We start from the raw sequence: 19,615 nt of genomic DNA on the forward strand, positions 1-19,615 counted from the left end.
CTGATTCTGCTAATAAACATTCTGAATATCATGAGGCCAATTTCCAACAATTTCCAAGGCGATTTCAGCTACTCAAGTTAGGATTTGTTTCGACTTGAAAAGGGCTTTGCCGTCTTCGTTTTTCAATAGAAAAACAAATTTAATCAAGCAGAAACAAGTACAAATTATCCGTGAGATCCTTTCCCCACAAAAACAAGCCAATCTGTAGACAATCATGACGGTCTTTATTGGCTGTGTGAGATTAATCATAAATCTCACAACAGCAGGTGCTGTAGTGTAGAGCCTCTATGTCGGTAATCTGTATAGTAAATACTTGAGGATTCAGGGCTGTATTGCACAGATTGGATTAGCAACAATTCACACTGCTCAAGCAAGACAAGTTGATATGCAGCAGCTAGCCATCTAGGCAATGAAAAATGCCAAAATGGCACTTTTGTTAAATGAGAGCACATTTAACCCTTGTGTAGTCTTAACATTATGTATACTCCCTTGTCCTAAAGGTAAATAAATGACCCGCCTTCACTAAACCCCTAAAATAATTTAATTTAACCCCAAATCTATTTTGCACGAAGAACCAACCTGTCATTCATCACAAACGTTGTGAATATCTGGGTTTTCCCTCTTCACAATGCAGAAAGACTGCATTTAAATCAGTGGACACTGTTTTTTTAACAAGAGATAGCACTTTTATAATCTAAGATAGTATTAGAAATGTGCAGAAAGTAGTTTTGAATGCATTTTATTGAAGGTTTTTTGGCAACATAATGATATATTCTTATATACACTGTACAATGAGGAATTCAACTACAAAATATTAGTCTTCTCCCATTTTTAAAACATTGCCCCCACTCACAACATGAAAAACAACAATCAATAAGAATAAAACAAGATAGATACGAAACAAAAACGTGAAGAACATAAATCAATCAACTCTAATTAGCACATGTAGGCCAATATGCAAGTGTGTGTGCATGGACTTTTCAGATGCATTTCTCACATGTGCAGCACATGTATTTGTTTTACAGTCCTTCTTTGGGGGGCAGAATTGGCATCAGAACAAGATTCAGCCTCCCGAACAGCTTTCACAAGCGCTGCAGAGGCTGCTGTGTGGAGGAGGCCCTCCCTTCTTTGAATGTGTGGGGTTGCAAGTACCTTTCCCAGCTACTCCAGGAACACCCTCCTCTTGTTCCGGTTATCAGGCATCCAGGTAGGGTTGATCTTGTTCCATATCACAAAGGCATTATATGAGGACATATCAATGATGTTATGGAAGATGACCAGGGCCCAGTGGGCAGTAATCATCCTGCAGCTGTAAGTTCCATTCACCTTGTCCATGTTGTCCATGCCTCCTTTGTTGTGGTTGTAGTCCAGGATGATGGCTGGCTTCCGGTCCTCACGATCACTGATCTCAGCCATTTTGTGCAGTGTGCTCAGGAAGACCACATTCTTCCTCCTCTTTGGGAGTTAAGAAACTAGAGGGGTGGTGGGGGTGAAGGCAAACTGATGAGAAATTCATTTAGACATACACACAGAGAGCGTGAGATTGCCTAGAAACCCAATGTTGAATTGCATTGAATTCTACTTTGGGCAAAAATTAGCATTTTAATTAGGAAAGTTCCCTCTCACGACCTCTACATTGCCAGAATGTTGAATAAAATTCTATTTTAAACGTACTTTACCGGTTGTCCATGTGGTGGGTCCTTTTGGCGGTAGGAATGTGAGACAGGCCTCCCGAGTGGCGCAGTGGTCTAAGGCACTGCATCGAAGTGCTAGCTGTGCCACTAGAGATTATGGGTTCGAGTCAAGGCTCTGTCACAGCCAGGAGACCAATGGGGCGGCGCACAATTGGCCCACTGTCATCCGGGTTAGGGGAGGGTTTGGCCGACAGGGATGTCTTTGTCCCATCGAGCACAAGTGACTCCTGTGGCGGGCCGGGCGCAGTGCGTGCTGACACGGTCGCCAGGTGTACGGTGTTTCCTCCGACACATTGGTGCGGCTGGCTTCCGGTTTAAGTGGGAATTGTGTCAAGAAGCATTGCGGCTTGGCTGGGTTTCGGAGGACGCACGGCTCTCGGCCTTCACCTCTCCCGAGTCCGTACGGGAGTTGCAGCGATGAGACAAGACTAACTACCAATTGGATACCACGAAAATTGGGGAGAAAAAAGGGGGAGTGAGAATTTATCCACAGGATTTTCAAAGTGCTGGTAATGCGTTCAGATTTCTATTACCTGAAGCATGTGCAGAATCATGTAAACACGTGCACGAGCTCGGCTAGAATGCATGCGTCTCGTGCATGGATTTTTATCTTGTGCACATGCTTCAGTGATAGAAATCTGAACGCACTACCAGCACTTTGAAAAAAGTTTGTAATTAAACTTTCCTGTAGGTAGCGCATTTGGAAAGTATGCAGACCCATTGACTTTATCCACATTTTGATACGTTACAGCCTTATTCTAAAATCTCTGTACTTTGCCCCATTCATCTTTCTCTCGATCCTTACTAGTCTCCCAGTCCCTGCCTCAGAAAAACATCCCCACAGCATGATGCTGGTACCACCATAGGGATGGTGCCAGATTTCCTCCAGGCGTGACACTAGGCATTCAGGAGAGAGTATTGTTTCTCATGGTCTGAGAGTTCTTTAGGTGCCTTTTGGCATACTCCAAGCGGGCTGTCATGTGCCTTTTACTGAGGAGTGGCTTCCATCTGGCCACTCTAGCATAAAGTCTTGATTGGTGGAGTGCTGCAGAGATGGTTGTTCTTCTGAAAGATTCTCCCATCTCCAAAGAGGAATTCTGGAGCTCTGTCAGAGTGACCATTGGTTTCTTGCTCAGTTTGGCTGGGCAGCCAGCTCTAGGAAGAGTCATGATGGTTACAAACTTCTTCCATTTAAGAGTAGGCCACTGTGTTCTTGGGGACCTTCAATGCTGCAGAAATGTTTTGGTACCCTTCCCTAGAGTTCTGTCTCAGAGCTCGACGGACAATTCCTTCGACCTCATGTCTTGGTTGATCTAGCTAACGTTAGCTAGCTACATGGTTGACACTGCAGCTAGCTAGTGACAACCTAATGTAATAGCTAGTTAGTTATTGCCACACACACACACATCTGATTAATTTGATCACTCTTTATGCCAATGACAAGCAGAGACCATATGGGGAGCTAAAAACACATTAAACTTTGTCTGTCAGATTCTGGGTTAGCCAAAGTTGGCCATTTGATTTGCACTCGCCCTCAAAAACACAGCAGAATTTTATCTGAGAAATACTTCTTACTCCAGAAATATACAATATTACAAAAGGCAGAAGGTAATTAAACTTGTGATCGCATTTGGCAAAGAACCCACAAACAAAAATATCCTCAGGCATGAAGATGTATGCTTCACTTCAAGAGCCTTGGTGGAGATACAGGGTTTGATGGAGTTGATGACAAGCTATTTTGAATACATTTCATTGGTCAAGGGGTCGTGAAACATTCATACAGACGTAAAGGGTAAAGGGGAACCAATAGCATCGATTCATGGAAAATCACTAAATTTGGAGGCTTTCCTCCGACAGTGATGACATGAAATATCTATCAACCTTCGTAACTGAAGTGATTTGGTAAAATGTAACGTAGTACAAAATTAAGTTACTTCCCTCAGAAATTACTTGAGTAAGAGTACAAGTACAGCCCACAGAGAGTAACTTGAAAAGTACTAGTTCCTCCAAAAATTCAAAGAGCAATGCAAGAAGCCTACTACATAGACTACTTGAACTGATGCCAAGTGGACCTGCAGTCTAAGTTAATATATAGCCTACAAACACAACTTCCAGCTGACCCCTGCCTGGCTGTGATTCTAAATATAAAAAAATTCATTCATTCAAATCCTCCTGCTGCAGGATTATGTTCCTTCTGCGACAAAAGGGGGTAAATTAAGATCCAACATCTAGACAAACCAAAAATAAATTGGGGACAAATATTGGGTTATAACATTGAAAATATATATTTTTAAAGACATGCAACACAGCCTTACATTTTTTTTTAACTACAAGTTAATCAGAAGGAGAAATAGTGAATATTGACAGAGGAGAATACATATTTCTGCACAAGTCCCTTCCTTTTTCCATTCTGCCAGGCAATGGTGTTCCACTCAGCTGTCTGTGTCCAAAACAAGCCGTGGCCTCAGATGAAATGCAGAGCCACATTCCTGCCCTATCCATTACTGCTGTGGCTAATAAGGGCTAAGATAAGTCAGGGGTCTAAAAAAACATAGGATGTTTTAAAATAGGCGATTAGTGCTTCATTTCCATATTTCATAGCCTTTTACTGTACACAGTGCCATCAGAAAGTATTAACACCCCTTGACTTATTCCACATTTTGTTGTGTTACAGCCTGAATTCAAAATGGATTAAATTGATTTTGTTTCCCCATCTACACACAATACCCCATAATGACAAAGTGAAAACATGCAAATGTATTGAAAACGAAATACAAAAATATTGCATTTCCATAAGTATTCACACCCCTGAGACAATACTTTGTAGAAGCACCTTTGGCAGCGATTATGGCTGTGAGTCTTTCTGGATAAGTCTCTAAGAGCTTTCCACACTTGGATTGTGCAACATTTGCCCATTATTCTTCTTTAAATTCTTCAAACTCTGTCAAATTGGTTGTTGATCATTGCTAGACAACCATTTAAATCTTGCCATAGATTTCCAAATGTCAAAACTGTCACTCAGCCACATTCACTGTCTTCTTGGTAAGAAACTCCATTGTAGCTTTGGCCTTGTGTTTTAGGTTATTGTACTGCTGAAAGCTGAATTAATCTTCCAGTGTCTGGTGGAAAGCAGACTGAACCAGGTTTTCCTCTAGGATTTTGCCTGTGCTTAGATCCATTCGGTTTCTTTTTTATCCTGAAAAACTCCTCAGTCCTTAATTAACAATTACAAGCATACTCATAACATGATCCAGCCAGCACTATTATTGAAAATATGAAGAGTGGAATTCAGTAATATGTTGTATTGGATTTGCCTCAAACATAACACTTCGTATTTAGGACAAAAAGATAAATTGCTTTGCCACCTTTTTTGCAGTTTAACTTGTGTTGTTGAATGTTTTTATTCTGTACACGCTTCTTTTTCACTCTGTCAATTAGGTTAGTATTGTAGAGTAACTACAATGTTGTTGATCCATCCTGAAAGTTTAATGACTTTGATTGGTGACTTTAAAACAGTTCTCTCCTATTTTCCTAAAATCTCTGAATGGTTTCCTTCTTTTCCGGCAACTGAATTAGGAAGGACACCTGTATGTTTGTAGTGACTGGGTATATTGATACACCATCCAAAGAGGAATTAATAACTTCAATGCTCAAAGGGATGGTCAAGGTCTGTTTGTTTTTTTACCCATCTACCAATAGCTACCCTTCCTTGCGAGGCATTGGATAACTTCCCTGGTCTTTGAGGTTGAAATTCACTGCTTGACTGAGGGACCTTTCAGATAATTGTATGTGTGGGGTACAGAGATGAGGTAGTTTTTTTTAAAAATCACGTTAAACACTATTATTGCCCACAGAACGAGTCCATGAAACTTTAGGCTTGCCATAATAAAGTGGTTGAATACTTATTTACTCAAGACATTTTAGCTTTTCATTGTTTTATAACATTTGTCAAATATTCTAAAAACATCATTACACTGACATTATGGGATATTGTGTGTACGCCAGTGACAACAAATCTCAATTTAATCCATTTTAAATTCATTCTGTAACATAACAAAAGGTGTAAAAATGGGTGTGAATACTTTCTGAAGGTGAAAGCAAATCCAATCAGATTATTAACTACGAGGTAAAGGAGCCAAAAAGGAGAAGCCATGTTCGACATGAATATAGAATATCAGTTGTCATTTCGGAATAAGCTAATATCAGAAACATTGACAAGCAATCAGTAGAGACAACCAAGTGTTTCCCGAGGAACACTTATGGACTTAACCTATTTTAAGGCTCATTTTTAAAATGGTCGTAGAGCTGTAAAATTTCACATTGAGTACGTTTACATGCACACTAATATACTGAACAAAAATATAAATGCAACAATTTCAAAGATAATGAATATCAGTCAATTGAAATAAATGAATTAGGGCCTAATATGGATTTCACATGACATGCATCTGTTGGTCACAGATCCCTTATAACAATTTTTAAAATAAGTTGGGGTGTGGATCAGAAATCCAATCAGTAATCTGCCTGCTGTGACCACCATTTGCCTCACGCAGCACGACATCTCCTTCGCATGGAGTTGATCAAGCTGTTGATTGTGACTTGTAGAATGATGTCCCACTCTTCTTCAATGGCTGTGCAAAATTGCTGGATATTGGCGAACCTGTTGTCATACATATAGATCTAGAGCATCCCAAACATGCTCAATGGGTGACATGCCTGGCGAGTGTGCAGGCCATGGAAGAACCAGGACAGTTTATACAGAAATTATTCAGTTGTGCAAACAGCTGAAAAGCTGTTTACATGTCCTAATAAGCTATCTTTCTAATTAGGACATGTAAACAGCTTTTCAGCAGTGTATTTGATCTGTGCATTTGCCAGCACCAGCAGAGTGAACCTCCCCTCTTATGTGAAGTAAACTCTGAAAAACTCAAAGTATGCATCTTAAAAATGGTTCACATAAAACTTTAGATGTCCGTACTCAGAATCAAATAGACTTCGCAAAAATAAGCCACTGCATTTATCTGAAGTCCCATCAAGTAGCCTGATTTCAGATGTGCTCATGTAAACAAATTAGGAAAATCATTCTTCTTGTAAAGCATGGAAACGTTTTAAACAAACTATTATATTCATCTAGCCATATTCACCAGCCACAATAATTGTATTACAATAATAATTGTATAATAATTGTATAATTGTATCCATAACCGTGCTCATTGTGTCTTAGAGGCAGAGTTCATACTCATCATGATTCCATGTGTCTGGGTTTTTTCTAGTGACTATTCCGGAGCTTATTTTTATACACTGCTCAAAAAATAAAGGGAACACTAAAATAACACATCCTAGATCTGAATGAATGAAATATTCTTATTAAATACGTTTTTCTTTACATAGTTGAATGTGCTGACAACAAAATCACACAAAAATTATGGAAATGAAATGTATCAACCCATGGAGGTCTGGATTTGGAGTCACACTAAAAATTTAAGTGGAAAACCACACGACAGGCTGATCCAACTTTGATGTAATGTCCTTAAAACAAGTCAAAATGAGGCTCAGTAGTGTGTGTGGCCTCCATGTGTCTGTATGACCTCCCTACAACGCCTGGGCATGCTCCTGATGAGGTAGCGGATGGTCTCCTGAGGGATCTCCTCCCAGACCTGGACTAAAGCATCCGCCAACTCCTGGACAGTCTGTGGTGCAACGTGGCGTTGGTGGATTGAGCGAGACATGATGTCCCAGATGTGCTCAATTGGATTCAGGTCTGGGGAACGGGCGGGCCAGTCCATAGCATCAATGCCTTCCTCTTGCAGGAACTGCTGACACACTCCAGCCACATGAGGTCTAGCATTGTCTTGCATTAGGAGGAACCCAGGGCCAACCGCACCAGCATATGGTCTCACAAGGGGTCTGAGGATCTCATCTCGGTTCCTAATGGCAGTCAGGCTACCTCTGGCGAGCACATGGAGGGCTGTGCGGCCCCCCAAAGAAATGCCACCCCACACCATGACTGACCCACCGCCAAACCGGTCATGCTGGAGGATGTTGCAGGCAGCAGAACGTTCTCCACGGCGTCTCCAGACTGTCACATGTGCTCAGTGTGAACCTGCTTTCATCTGTGAAGAGCACAGGGCGCCAGTGGCGAATTTACCAATCTTGGTGTTCTCTGGCAAATGCCAAACGTCCTGCACGGTGTTGGGCTGTAAGCACAACCCCCACCTGTGGACGTCGGGCCCTCATACCACCCTCATGGAGTCTGTTTCTGACCGTTTGAGCAGACACATGCACATTTGTGGCCTGCTGGAGGTCATTTTGCAGGGCTCTGGCAGTGCTCCTCCTGCTCCTCCTTGCAAAGGCGGAGGTAGCGGTCCTGCTGCTGGGTTGTTGCCCTCCTACGGCATCCTCCACGTCTCCTGATGTACTGGCCTGTCTCCTGGTAGCGCCTCCATGCTCTGGACACTACGCTGACAGACACAGCAAACCTTCTTGCCACAGCTTGCATTGATGTGCCATCCTGGATGAGCTGCACTACCTGAGCCACTTGTGTGGGTTGTCGACTCCGTCTCATGCTACCACTAGAGTGAAAGCACCACCAGCATTCAAAAGTGACCAAAACATCAGCCAGGAAGCATAGGAACTGAGAAGCTGTCTGTGTCCCCACCTGCAGAACCACTCCTTTATTGGGGGTGTCTTGCTAATTGCCTATAATTTCCACCTGTTGTCTATTCCATTTGCACAACAGCATGTGAAATTTAGTGTCAATCATTGTTGCTTCCTAAGTGGACAGTTTGGTTTCACAGAAGTGTGATTGACTTGGAGTTACATTGTGTTGTTTAAGTGTTCCCTTAATTTTTTTGAGCAGTGTATATCAATAAATGTGAACAGAGGAAATAGTAATGAAGACCGTGCAGAACAAACGTTCAGGAGAAAGACATTTTTACAAATGCTTATGCATTGTTCACACTACCAGCATAATTATTTTTGCTTGTTCATGTAATGAGGACAATCGGAAACCAATAACATTCTGTTTTGACCTGAATGCAGACTCCTCATTAAATTACATTTGCATTACTAGAAGTTTAAAAAACTAGTGGCTGAATAATGGCCGGAGAGGAAAAGTACAGTACACTAGTTAACCACAGCTCTTTCGCCTACTTATCTGGAAACCACAAAACAAAAACATTCTCCAAATTGCCATTTGTCAGTCTGTAATTTTGCATGCTCACATTATACCCAGATATCGAGCTGGACGTACCCAGTCTAATACCTTGTATTCTTCTTTCATCACCTGTTCAATGAGCTCGGATTTCATTGGTGGTTTGGAGTACAGGCCTGAGAGGAGTCCGTGGCCCAGTTTAGCCCTGGTGGATAAACAAAAACAAACCAAAGGATTAGTGACAAACCAACATGGGCTGTCCTATTACACAAGCTTGCATTGTAATACAGTAGCTTCTCAAACCTGACTAAGAAAAGCTCTTTGCCAACACCATCAACATACAAACAAAAAAGTAAAGAAATTGGTCAAGAGTGTAAACTGGCAAACACATATGACCCATTACACATGCTTGCATTGTAACAGCTACTCAAACTACTAACAGCTACTAAGAACAAAAGAGACTGGGCAACACCAGTGGTAAACAACTTGCTGATTTATGTGGTGAGCTAAATCAAATCAACATGGTGAGGGTCATAAACATGATAACTACGTTATTTAACTGTGTATTGACTTACATTTGTGTGCTGAAGTCCGTGCTGGGGTCAAGAGGTGAGTAGTCATATATCCTCTGTAGATTTCCAACATACCTAGAGATTAAAAACAGACATCAGACAATATGAGATTGAACACTACATTCATCCACTCGTACAAACCTGCCACTTACAGTACTGTAGGTATTGTTTTGCAACTATTTTATTTATTTATCCATTATTTTACCAGGTAAGTTGACTGAGAACACGTTCTCATTTGCAACAACGACCTGGGGAATAGTTACAGGGGAGAGGAGGGGGATGAATGAGCCAATTGTAAACTGGGGATTATTAGGTGACCGTGATGGTTTGAGGGCAAATATTGAGGGCAATTATTATCCAATAGATGCATACAAAACATGTAATAAGACCTTTAGGTCAAGTCACTTCTCTTTCATAGTCATCTTCATCGGTGTTGTTGTATGAGGGCGAAACATGACGACCCCCCCCAGACCCCCACGCCCAACGTCCTGATTTACTATGTTTATTCCGGTCCATCCTGGAGGCCTCGCTCTCGATCTTCCTGTATCCCTCTCCCACACCATCCCAGATGCTAGTAATACGTACGCCCTCTGGAACTCAGGTATGCTGAAGAGGACCTGCATGATGGTGCCCAGGTAGCAGCTGTTGCCCAGGTTCTTGATGCCCGTGAAACCCGAGCCGTACACTGCCTTCAGCTTCATGCCCGACTCCTGGATCACCTCCCACTCGCTGACTCGCGGCCGCACGCCGTTTGTGTTGTCTGTGTTGTGGTGGCCGTTATCTGTTCCATTCTGTTCAAATCAACAGAATAAAAAGAGGGAGTCCCCATTCACAATGGAGGTCCAGCCATACCCAGAGACGGTTGATATTATTCCAGGGGGGCACATTCCATTCTATGTGAAATGGAAATGGCTGTTTGATACAGGTTACTTTTGGTGACATTGACAGACAGTAGTTGTTGAAAATCATCTAATTGTATTCCTACAATGACGGCAAGACGTACCCGCTGAATCGCTATAATGTCTATTCCAAAGTGTTGCAAGTGTTCGGATATTTGCGGGTCCAGGACTGCTTCTTCTTCGTCGAACGAATAAATATCTGAGAGAGAAAAATCAAAATAGTTAAACCTAGTTACAAGTTAATTGCTATTCGTAACGTTACGAACAACAAATTGAAGTAGGTTTATTGTCAGTTTATACACAACACAAGGGACAGTTTAGTAGAGACGGTCTGCTTTATACTAATGGAAGAATTAAAACACTGAAATCAGGCCAGTTTTTTGTTTTCCCCCAATATGTGTCATTGACCTGCTATGTCTGGAGTGAGGTTGTCCAGCTTGACTGCCAGGGGGAAGTTAGTGTCCTTGAAGTGGTCCAAGGCGTGGCCATTTCCTCCGGAACCATCAAAGAACCACTTCCCACAAAGCACCGCTCCGTCTGACAGGTTCAACCACAGGTTCTCTTTCATCTCACACTTCTGACATTTCCATCCACTGAGAAGAGAGGGGACAGGGGGGAAACATTGAGTCATATCACATGTTGCTCTTATACATTTGTTTCAGTGTCGTTTTTCCTTGCAGGACAAAATGGCAAGAATGTCTGAAAAGCATTCCCTCTCATTTGGGTTAATTTGTTGACCTGAATTATGTTCAACGTTTCAATGTTCTAACGCTTGTCATTATAAAGCACTTCTTAACACTAGTGCTTTATAATGCTATATAATAGGAGTATGTCAGGCAAAAGGCACTGTAACGTTACAGAGTACCTTGGCTTCAGACACCTAAGAAAACACCTGTTGATTGGAGAGCTGCTGAGAAATGGGTCAGCCAAGTTAAGTGCTCTGGTGTGTCCCATCATGTTTTGTGCACCTCAAAGAGTGACAGAGTTGACGCAGCTGCACATGGGTGTCCGCTTGGGGTTATATTTAGTGTGGTAACCTTCTGTCTCATCTACAGAGTGGCCCAGCCGCATTCGGACCAATCTAAATCCGCTACCGTTCATAATTAATGAACGGAAATTGATTGACCAGTTGCTGAGAAGTCTACCTATGACAAGCATGCCAGTATAATACATCTGAAAGAGAGCATATTCTTTCTGCGTATGTAGGCCTATGTGATCTGACCTTAGGAATATTCAACCAGGAGAGATTCCTTGATATGGGGGCAGAATCCCACAAGTAAAGCGGAGGGACGCGCAAGTAAATTAAGTTAATTGTTCTCAAAGTGGGCTCGCGGAGGTACTGCAGGGGTCCAGACCTCAAAATATATATATATAGTTTTTTAAAATACAAATTACATTTCATTGTTTTAATGCATAAAAACATTTTGGGATCCGTGGAATAAGTTGAGGGTGCAATATAATGTAATATTAATTTACATTAACCCTGGGAAACATGGGCCTGGGAGGCTCACAGGGATATTGGTATCCACAGTACTCCACAAATTATACATTTTTCAACTCAATACCTCCTGTATTCCCCACCCCATTTTTTTTTTACATACAGTGGGGCAAAAAATAATTTAGTCAGCCACCAATTGTGCAAGTTCTCCCACTTAAAAATATGAGAGAGGCCTGTAATTTTCATCATAGGTACACTTCAACTATGACAGACAAAATGAGGAAAAAAATCCAGAAAATTACATTGTAGCATTTTTTATGAATTTATTTGCAAATTATGGTGGAAAACAAGTACTTGGTCAATAACAAAAGTTTCAAGGTTTTCACACACTTTTGCTGGTATTTTGGCCCATTCCTCCATGCAGATCTCCTCTAGAGCAGTGATGTTTTGGGGCTGTTGCTGGGCAACACGGACTTTCAACTCTCTCCAATGGTTTTCTATGGGGTTGAGATCTGGAGACTGGCTAGGCCACTCCAGGACCTTGAAATGCTTCTTACGAAGCCACTCCTTCGTTGCCCGGGCGGTGTGTTTGGGATCATTGTCATGCTGAAAGACCCAGTCATGTTTCATCTTCAATGCCCTTGCTGATGGAAGGAGGTTTTCACTCAAAATCTCACGATACATGGCCCAATTCATTCTTTCCTTTACACAGATCAGTCGTCCTGGTCCCTTTGCAGAAAAACAGCCCCAAAGCATGATGTTTCCACCCCCATGCTTCACAGTAGGTATGGTGTTCTTTGGATGCAACTCAGCATTCTTTGTCCTCCAAACACAAGTTGAGTTTTTACCAAAAAGTTATATTTAGGTTTCATCTGACCATATGACATTCTCCCAATCTTCTTCTGGATAATCCAAATGCTCTCTAGCAAACTTCAGACGGGCCTGGACATGTACTGGCTTAAGCAGGGGGACACGTCTGGCACTGCAGGATTTGAATCCCTGGCGGCGTAGTGTGTTACTGATGGTAGGCTTTGTTACTTTGGTCCCAGCTCTCTGCAGGTCATTCACTAGGTCCCCCCGTGTGGTTCTGGGGTTTTTGCTCACTGTTCTTGTGATAATTTTGACCCCACGGGGTGAGATCTTGCGTGGAGCCCCAGATCGAAGGGAGATTATCAGTGGTCTTGTATGTCTTTCATTTCCTAATAATTGCTCCCACAGTTGATTTCTTCAAACCAAGCTGCTTACCTATTGCAGATTCTTACCAGCCTGGTGCAGGTCTACAATTTTGTTTCTGGTGTCCTTTGACAGCTCTTTGGTCTTGGCCATAGTGGAGTTTGGAGTGTGACTGTTTGAGGTTGTGGACAGGTGTCTTTTATACTGATAACAAGTTCAAACAGGTGCCATTAATACAGGTAAAGAGTGGAGGACAGAGGAGCCTCTTAAAGAAGAAGTTACAGGTCTGTGAGAGCCAGAAATCTTGCTTGTTTGTAGGTGACCAAATACTTATTTTCCACCATAATTTGCAAATAAATTCATTAAAAATCCTACAATGTGATTTTCTGGATTTTGTTTCTCATTTTGTCTGTCATAGTTGAAGCGTACCTATGATGAAAATTACAGGCCTCTCATCTTTTTCTAAGTGGGACAACTTGCTCAATTGGTGGCTGACTAAATACTTTTTTGCCCCACTGTAAATGCACTGTAATTCAAGCTGTTAAAAAGGTCCAACGCAGCCATTTTTTATCTGTACTTAACAAAAATATGAACGCAAAATGTAAAGTGTTGGTCCCCTGTTTTATGAGCTGAAATAAAAGATCCCAGAAATGTTCCATTGGCACAAAAAGCTTATTTCTCTCAAATTTGGTGCACAAATGTCACGTTCTGACCTTTATTTCCTTTGTTTTGTCTTTATTTGGTATGGTCAGGGCGTGAGTTGGGGTAGGCAGTCTATGTGTGTTTTTCAGCCTAATATGGTTCTCAATCAGAGGCAGGTGTCATTAGTTGTCTCTGATTGAGAATCATACTTAGGTAGCCTGGGTTTCACTTTTGAGTTGTGGGTGTTTGTTTCCGTGTGAGTGTTTGTTGCCACACGGTACTGTTTCGGTTTCGTTCATGTTCACGTTTATTGTTTTGTATTTCAGTGTTCAGTTTATGTCTTAAAATAAACATTATGGACACTTACCACGCTGCGCATTGGTCCTCCGATCCTTCTCGCTACTCCTCCTCAGAAGAGGAGGAAGAATGCCGTTACAACAAATTTGTTTACATCCCTGTTATTCAGCATTTATACTTTGTCAAGATAATTCATCCACCTGATAAGGTGCAGCACATCAAGAAGCTGATTAAACAGCATGGTCTTTACACAGGTGCACCTTGTGCTGGGGAGAATAAAAGGCCACAAAAAATGTGCAGTGCCACAGATGTCTGATGTTTTGAGGGAGCGTGCAATTGGTATGCTGACTGCAGGAATGTCCACCAGAGCTGCTGCCAAATAATTTTATGTTTAATTCTCTACTATAAGCCGCCTCCAATGTCGTTTTAGAGAATTTGGCAGTACGTCCAACCGGCCTCACAACCGCAGACCATGTGTAACCACGCCAGCCCAGGATGTCCACATGCAGCTGCTTCACCTGTGGGATTGTCTGAGACCAGCCACCCGTAGAGCTGATGAAACTGAGAAGTATTTGTCTGTAATAAAGCCCTTTTGTGGGGAAAAGCGCATTCTGAGTTGGTGGGCTTGGCTCCTAAGTGGGTGGGTCTATGCCCCCCCAGGCCTACCCCTGCCTAGTCATGTTTAATCCATAGATTAGCATCAATAATTCATTTCATTTCAATTGACTAACTCGTCGAAATTGTTGCATGTTCCAGTTATATTTGTGTTCAGTATAAACACAAAATCATTTCTGGGTAACAACTTTACTGTGAATATTTTTTATAAAATATTCTAAAATAAACTAAAATTCTTCAAGCAATCATTTTGGTCTAGAGTGTCTGGGAGTGGTCTGAGTGGCGACGGGAAAACTGAAAACAAGCCATTATTGGCAGAGGTTTGGAACTCTTACTGCCTGGTGATGTCACCGATTCAGGCTGAAATTTCAGCCAGTCTTTTCAAACAGCTCTTACGCTGAAGGGCACTATCATTTTCACAATATTATTCCAACCTCACGTGGTATATATTTCCACACAATACCAAACATTAGGAACACCTTCCCAATATTGAGTTGCACCCCTCGCTTTTGACCCTCGCTTTTGCACCTCAACTCGTCGGGGCATGTACTCTACAAGGCGTCGAAAGCGTTTCACAGGGATGCTGTTGGCCCATGTTGCCTCCAATGCTTCCCACAGTTGTGTCAAGTTGGCGAGTTGTCCATTGGGTGGTGGACCCTTCTTGATACACACGGGAAACTATTAAGTGTGAAAAATGCAGCAGCGTTGCAGTGCTTGACACACTCAAACCCATGCGCCTGGCAGCTACTACCTACCGTACCCTATTGAAAGGCACTTCGATTTTTTTTGTCTTGCTCATTCACTCTCAGAATGGCACACAGACAGTACATGTCTCAATTACCTCAAGGCTTAAAAATCCTTCTTTAACCTGTCTCCTCCCCTTCACATAAACTTATTGAAATGGATTTAACAAGTGAACATAGCTTTCACCTGGATTCACCTAGTCATGGAAAGAGCAGGTGTTCATAATCTTTTGTATACTCCTGTAACGAATCTCTTCTTCGTCTGAAGAGGAGTAGGAAGGATCGGACCAATATGCAGTGTGGTAAGTGTCCATGTTAATTTATTAGATTGAACACACAAAAACAAAATAACAAAGTGAATGGAAGAAACAAAACAGTTCTGTAAGGTGACATACACTAAACAGAGAACAACTTCCCACACCTCATAGTGGGAACACAGGCTACGATTGACAGAGACAACGATTGACAGCTGCCTCTGATTGGGAACCATACCAGGCCAAAAGCAGAAATACAAAGCATAGAACAAAAACATTGAATGCCCACCCCAACTCACTCCCTGACCAAACTAAAACAGAGACATAAAAAAGGAACTAGGGTCAGGACAAGACAACTCCATGTATATAAAACACAGAAAATCAAGTTTTTGACTGCACTGGGCCTTTAAAAACACCAACTTTTTGTCAATGCCTCATGGCAAAATGTGTAGTACTGCAGGATATTAGCTTTAAAGCTGCAACCAAACAGCTCTCTGCCACATGACAAAAAGCGTAGAATTGTAGGAAATTCACTTGAAAACCGCAAAATTCTCTCTCCAATGCCTTTAAAAATGTTCCTTCCTAGGGACAGAGACTTGGTTCATCCGGCCATGCACTGCCATAGTCATAGTAAAACTCCTTGTATGCTATTTCATGTATCACTTCGGTTGTACTGATTATGGAGGGGTCCCTGATGAATTTGCTATCACAAAAGTGGTAGACAGACCCAAAGAGTTTGAGAACTCCCTGCATTATTAAGTAACTCAGAAGGACCCCCTAAATCACACCAGAAACACCAGAGGACCCACAAACTAGCAGCAACACAAGAAACACAAAATTACACCAGACATATATATTCTACAGATGGCTGATGGGGACGTTGTTCTGAAGCCACCGTCCACCATAATGGCGTATCTACATTATTGCATGACAGTTGTTAGTCCAATCAGTAGGCAATTCGTTACCTGGGTGGGATCCTCACGCCGTTGTCCTGCTGTCGAAGACTCCTGGCATGTTTGGAAACCTGGATCTCCTTGTCCCAGGAGTCGGGCTCCTGTTTTTTGTAGGCTGACGCAGCGTTGAGCACGGCATCGCAGGCTATTGTCACCTGGGAGTCACGGGACACACAGGAGGCATTAGATCTGACTGGGGAGATGTGAATCACTGACATGCGATGTGAATGTGATGTGATTGTGACTCACTGACGTGAATCACTGAAATAACAAGACGAGGACTAGTCACAGGTCTAGGACTGTGGAGCATACAGGAGGATATATAACCGGATCCCAGTTAGATCAGTGAGGATAAGAGAGAGGATATGTTCCTGAAACCTTGTTAATAATATAGAGGATCATGGTAATGTCTTGCTGATTTGTCTTTCACCATCACTGGTAGGGGAGTAAGCCTGTAACAGGGGATAACGTAACAACGCCAAATAAACTTTTTGTCACTTTTAAATCATGTAATAAGTGTTTTTTTTATATAATGTAACAAATGGATAATGTAGTAAATCTCCAGAAAAGTTATTAAAACAGTTGAATGATAATCTAATAGTTTCCCCCAGATAGAGTAATAACTTATTACATTTTCCATTGGCTATTACATTATCAGATGTGTAAAGACGTTTATTAATCATGTTATTACATTATTCGTTGAAGTTATTACATCAAAATCCATATTATAATGTAGATAGACATTGGACAGACTAAATTGTTATTACAGTACCAATACTACTATCTAAGCAACTGTTAGGAAGTCCTGCCCATTATACTATATACATGGTTAACACAACACAGGTTAAATCATATACATACCAGGTTTGGGGTCAATTTATTTTCCAGTTAATTCATTCAAGTAAAACCAATTCAAAATTATCCAAATTGAAAAGCATTGAAGAAAATTGAAATTTCAGTGTACCTCCTGAACTGACTGGAATTGAACCCAACCCTGGTTCGCACCACTGGAATCACCTCTGCAATTGTACCACTGTAATAACCACTGCTATACACACCTTTTCTATTCATATACTGTCTTTACACACTATTACTGCATATACACACTGAGTGTACAAAACATGACAGACTGACCAGGTGAAAGCTGTGATCCCTTACAGATGCCACTTGTTAAATCCACTTCAAAATCATTGTGGGATGAAAGGGAGGAGACTGGTTAAAGAAGGATTTTTTTAAAGCCTTGAAACAATTGCGAGCGACATGGATTGTGTAAGTGAGGTTTTCAGAGGGTGAATCGGCAAGACAGAAGATTGAAGTGCCTTTGAACATGGTATAGTAGTAGGTGGCAGGTACACCGGTTTGTGTCAAGAACTGCAAAATTGCTGGGGTTTTCCACGCTCAACAGTGTCCCGTGTGTCTCAAGAATGAATGGTCCACCACCCAAAGGACATCCAGCCAACTAGACAACTGTGGGAAGCATTGTCCACATGGGCCAGCATCCCTGTGGAACGCTTTCGACAACTTGTAGTTTCCATGCCCCGACAAATTGAGGCAGTTCTGAGGGGAAAAGGGGTGGGGGGTGCAACAATATTAGGAATGTTTGATATACTCAGCGTAAATTAATATACATTATATGTATATTTATATTGCGGTCTCTGACATTTATTACATTTGGATTTTATGAGTATAATAACAACTGATATAACTTGTCATAAGTTATAATATGGTCATAACACTTGACACATTTTGACCTATTGTGACATATTTTATGGCAGGTTATAACCCCTACATGAGTGTAAAAACCCACAAAACTGAAAACATTATATTAGACCATAGCCTGTGTCAACAGTATGTTTTTGTCATATACTTTTTTAAATTATTTTTTTATTATTGACCATATTAAATTAGCATTGTAATTGCGCACACATTGATGTCAGATATGCGCGCCTACCCCAATGCTCTGTTGTTGATGACTGGGGTGAATGCAAGAGCAGGACAAGACACCCTCTTTTTGACTGATGACTGATGTAAGGGAATGTACGTAATAGGCTTAATGCTTCGACAGTGTCATAAAGTGTATTTTCTTAGTCCGAGTAAAGTGACACAGGATGGTCATAATGCTTCATGACAGGGTCATAAAGTTATTAAAATGAAGAAAAAAAAAACATGACTAAAGAATTGATTATAACAAAGGATTTAAGAAAAAAAACTTTCAAACGAAAGGAAACTTCTTGGCAGGGAAAAAAAACGAATTTGAATACAGTGCCTTGCGAAAGTATTCAGCCCCCTTGAACTTTGCGACCTTTTGCCACATTTCAGGCTTCAAACATAAAGATATAAAACTGTATTTTTTTGTGAAGAATCAACAACAAGTGGGACACAATCATGAAGTGGAACGACATTTATTGGATATTTCAAACTTTTTTAACAAATCAAAACTGAAAAATTGGGCGTGCAAAATTATTCAGCCCCCTTAAGTTAATACTTTGTAGCGCCACCTTTTGCTGCGATTACAGCTGTAAGTCGCTTGGGGTATGTCTCTATCAGTTTTGCACATCGAGAGACTGAACTTTTTTCCCATTCCTCCTTGCAAAACAGCTCGAGCTCAGTGAGGTTGGATGGAGAGCATTTGTGAACAGCAGTTTTCAGTTCTTTCCACAGATTCTCGATTGGATTCAGGTCTGGACTTTGACTTGGCCATTCTAACACCTGGATATGTTTATTTTTGAACCATTCCATTGTAGATTTTGCTTTATGTTTTGGATCATTGTCTTGTTGGAAGACAAATCTCCGTCCCAGTCTCAGGTCTTTTGCAGACTCCATCAGGTTTTCTTCCAGAATGGTCCTGTATTTGGCTCCATCCATCTTCCCATCAATTTTAACCATCTTCCCTGTCCCTGCTGAAGAAAAGCAGGCCCAAACCATGATGCTGCCACCACCATGTTTGACAGTGGGGATGGTGTGTTCAGGGTGATGAGCTGTGTTGCTTTTACGCCAAACATAACGTTTTGCATTGTTGCCAAAAAGTTCAATTTTGGTTTCATCTGACCAGAGCACCTTCTTCAACATGTTTGGTGTGTCTCCCAGGTGGCTTATGGCAAACTTTAAACAACACTTTTTATGGATATCTTTAAGAACTGGCTTTCTTCTTGCCACTCTTCCATAAAGGCCAGATTTGTGCA

At 41.5% G+C, this 19,615-nt stretch overlaps 1 protein-coding gene across 3 annotated transcripts in view; it reads right to left on the minus strand.

The window, feature by feature from the left end:
• LOC112250612 (ubiquitin carboxyl-terminal hydrolase 13) overlaps window positions 1–19,615 on the minus strand; it is a 60,536-nt gene that overhangs the window by 26,514 nt on the left and 14,407 nt on the right. The window contains exons 5-10 of one of the 3 annotated variants that reach the window (XM_024420906.2): window positions 16,446–16,588; window positions 10,727–10,911; window positions 10,423–10,517; window positions 10,005–10,210; window positions 9,423–9,494; window positions 8,980–9,052 (exon numbers count right to left, since the gene is read on the minus strand). In XM_024420906.2, coding sequence (XP_024276674.2) covers window positions 8,980–9,052; window positions 9,423–9,494; window positions 10,005–10,210; window positions 10,423–10,517; window positions 10,727–10,911; window positions 16,446–16,588 — 774 coding nt within the window. Of the gene's footprint in view, window positions 1–8,946; window positions 9,053–9,422; window positions 9,495–10,004; window positions 10,211–10,422; window positions 10,518–10,726; window positions 10,912–16,445; window positions 16,589–19,615 lie in introns of all 3 variants that reach the window. The other 2 variants (XM_024420905.2, XM_024420904.2) reach the window with 2 other exon arrangements.

Source organism: Oncorhynchus tshawytscha, linkage group LG05, assembly GCF_018296145.1.
Source record: "Oncorhynchus tshawytscha isolate Ot180627B linkage group LG05, Otsh_v2.0, whole genome shotgun sequence".
NCBI classification, from domain to species: domain Eukaryota; kingdom Metazoa; phylum Chordata; class Actinopteri; order Salmoniformes; family Salmonidae; genus Oncorhynchus; species Oncorhynchus tshawytscha.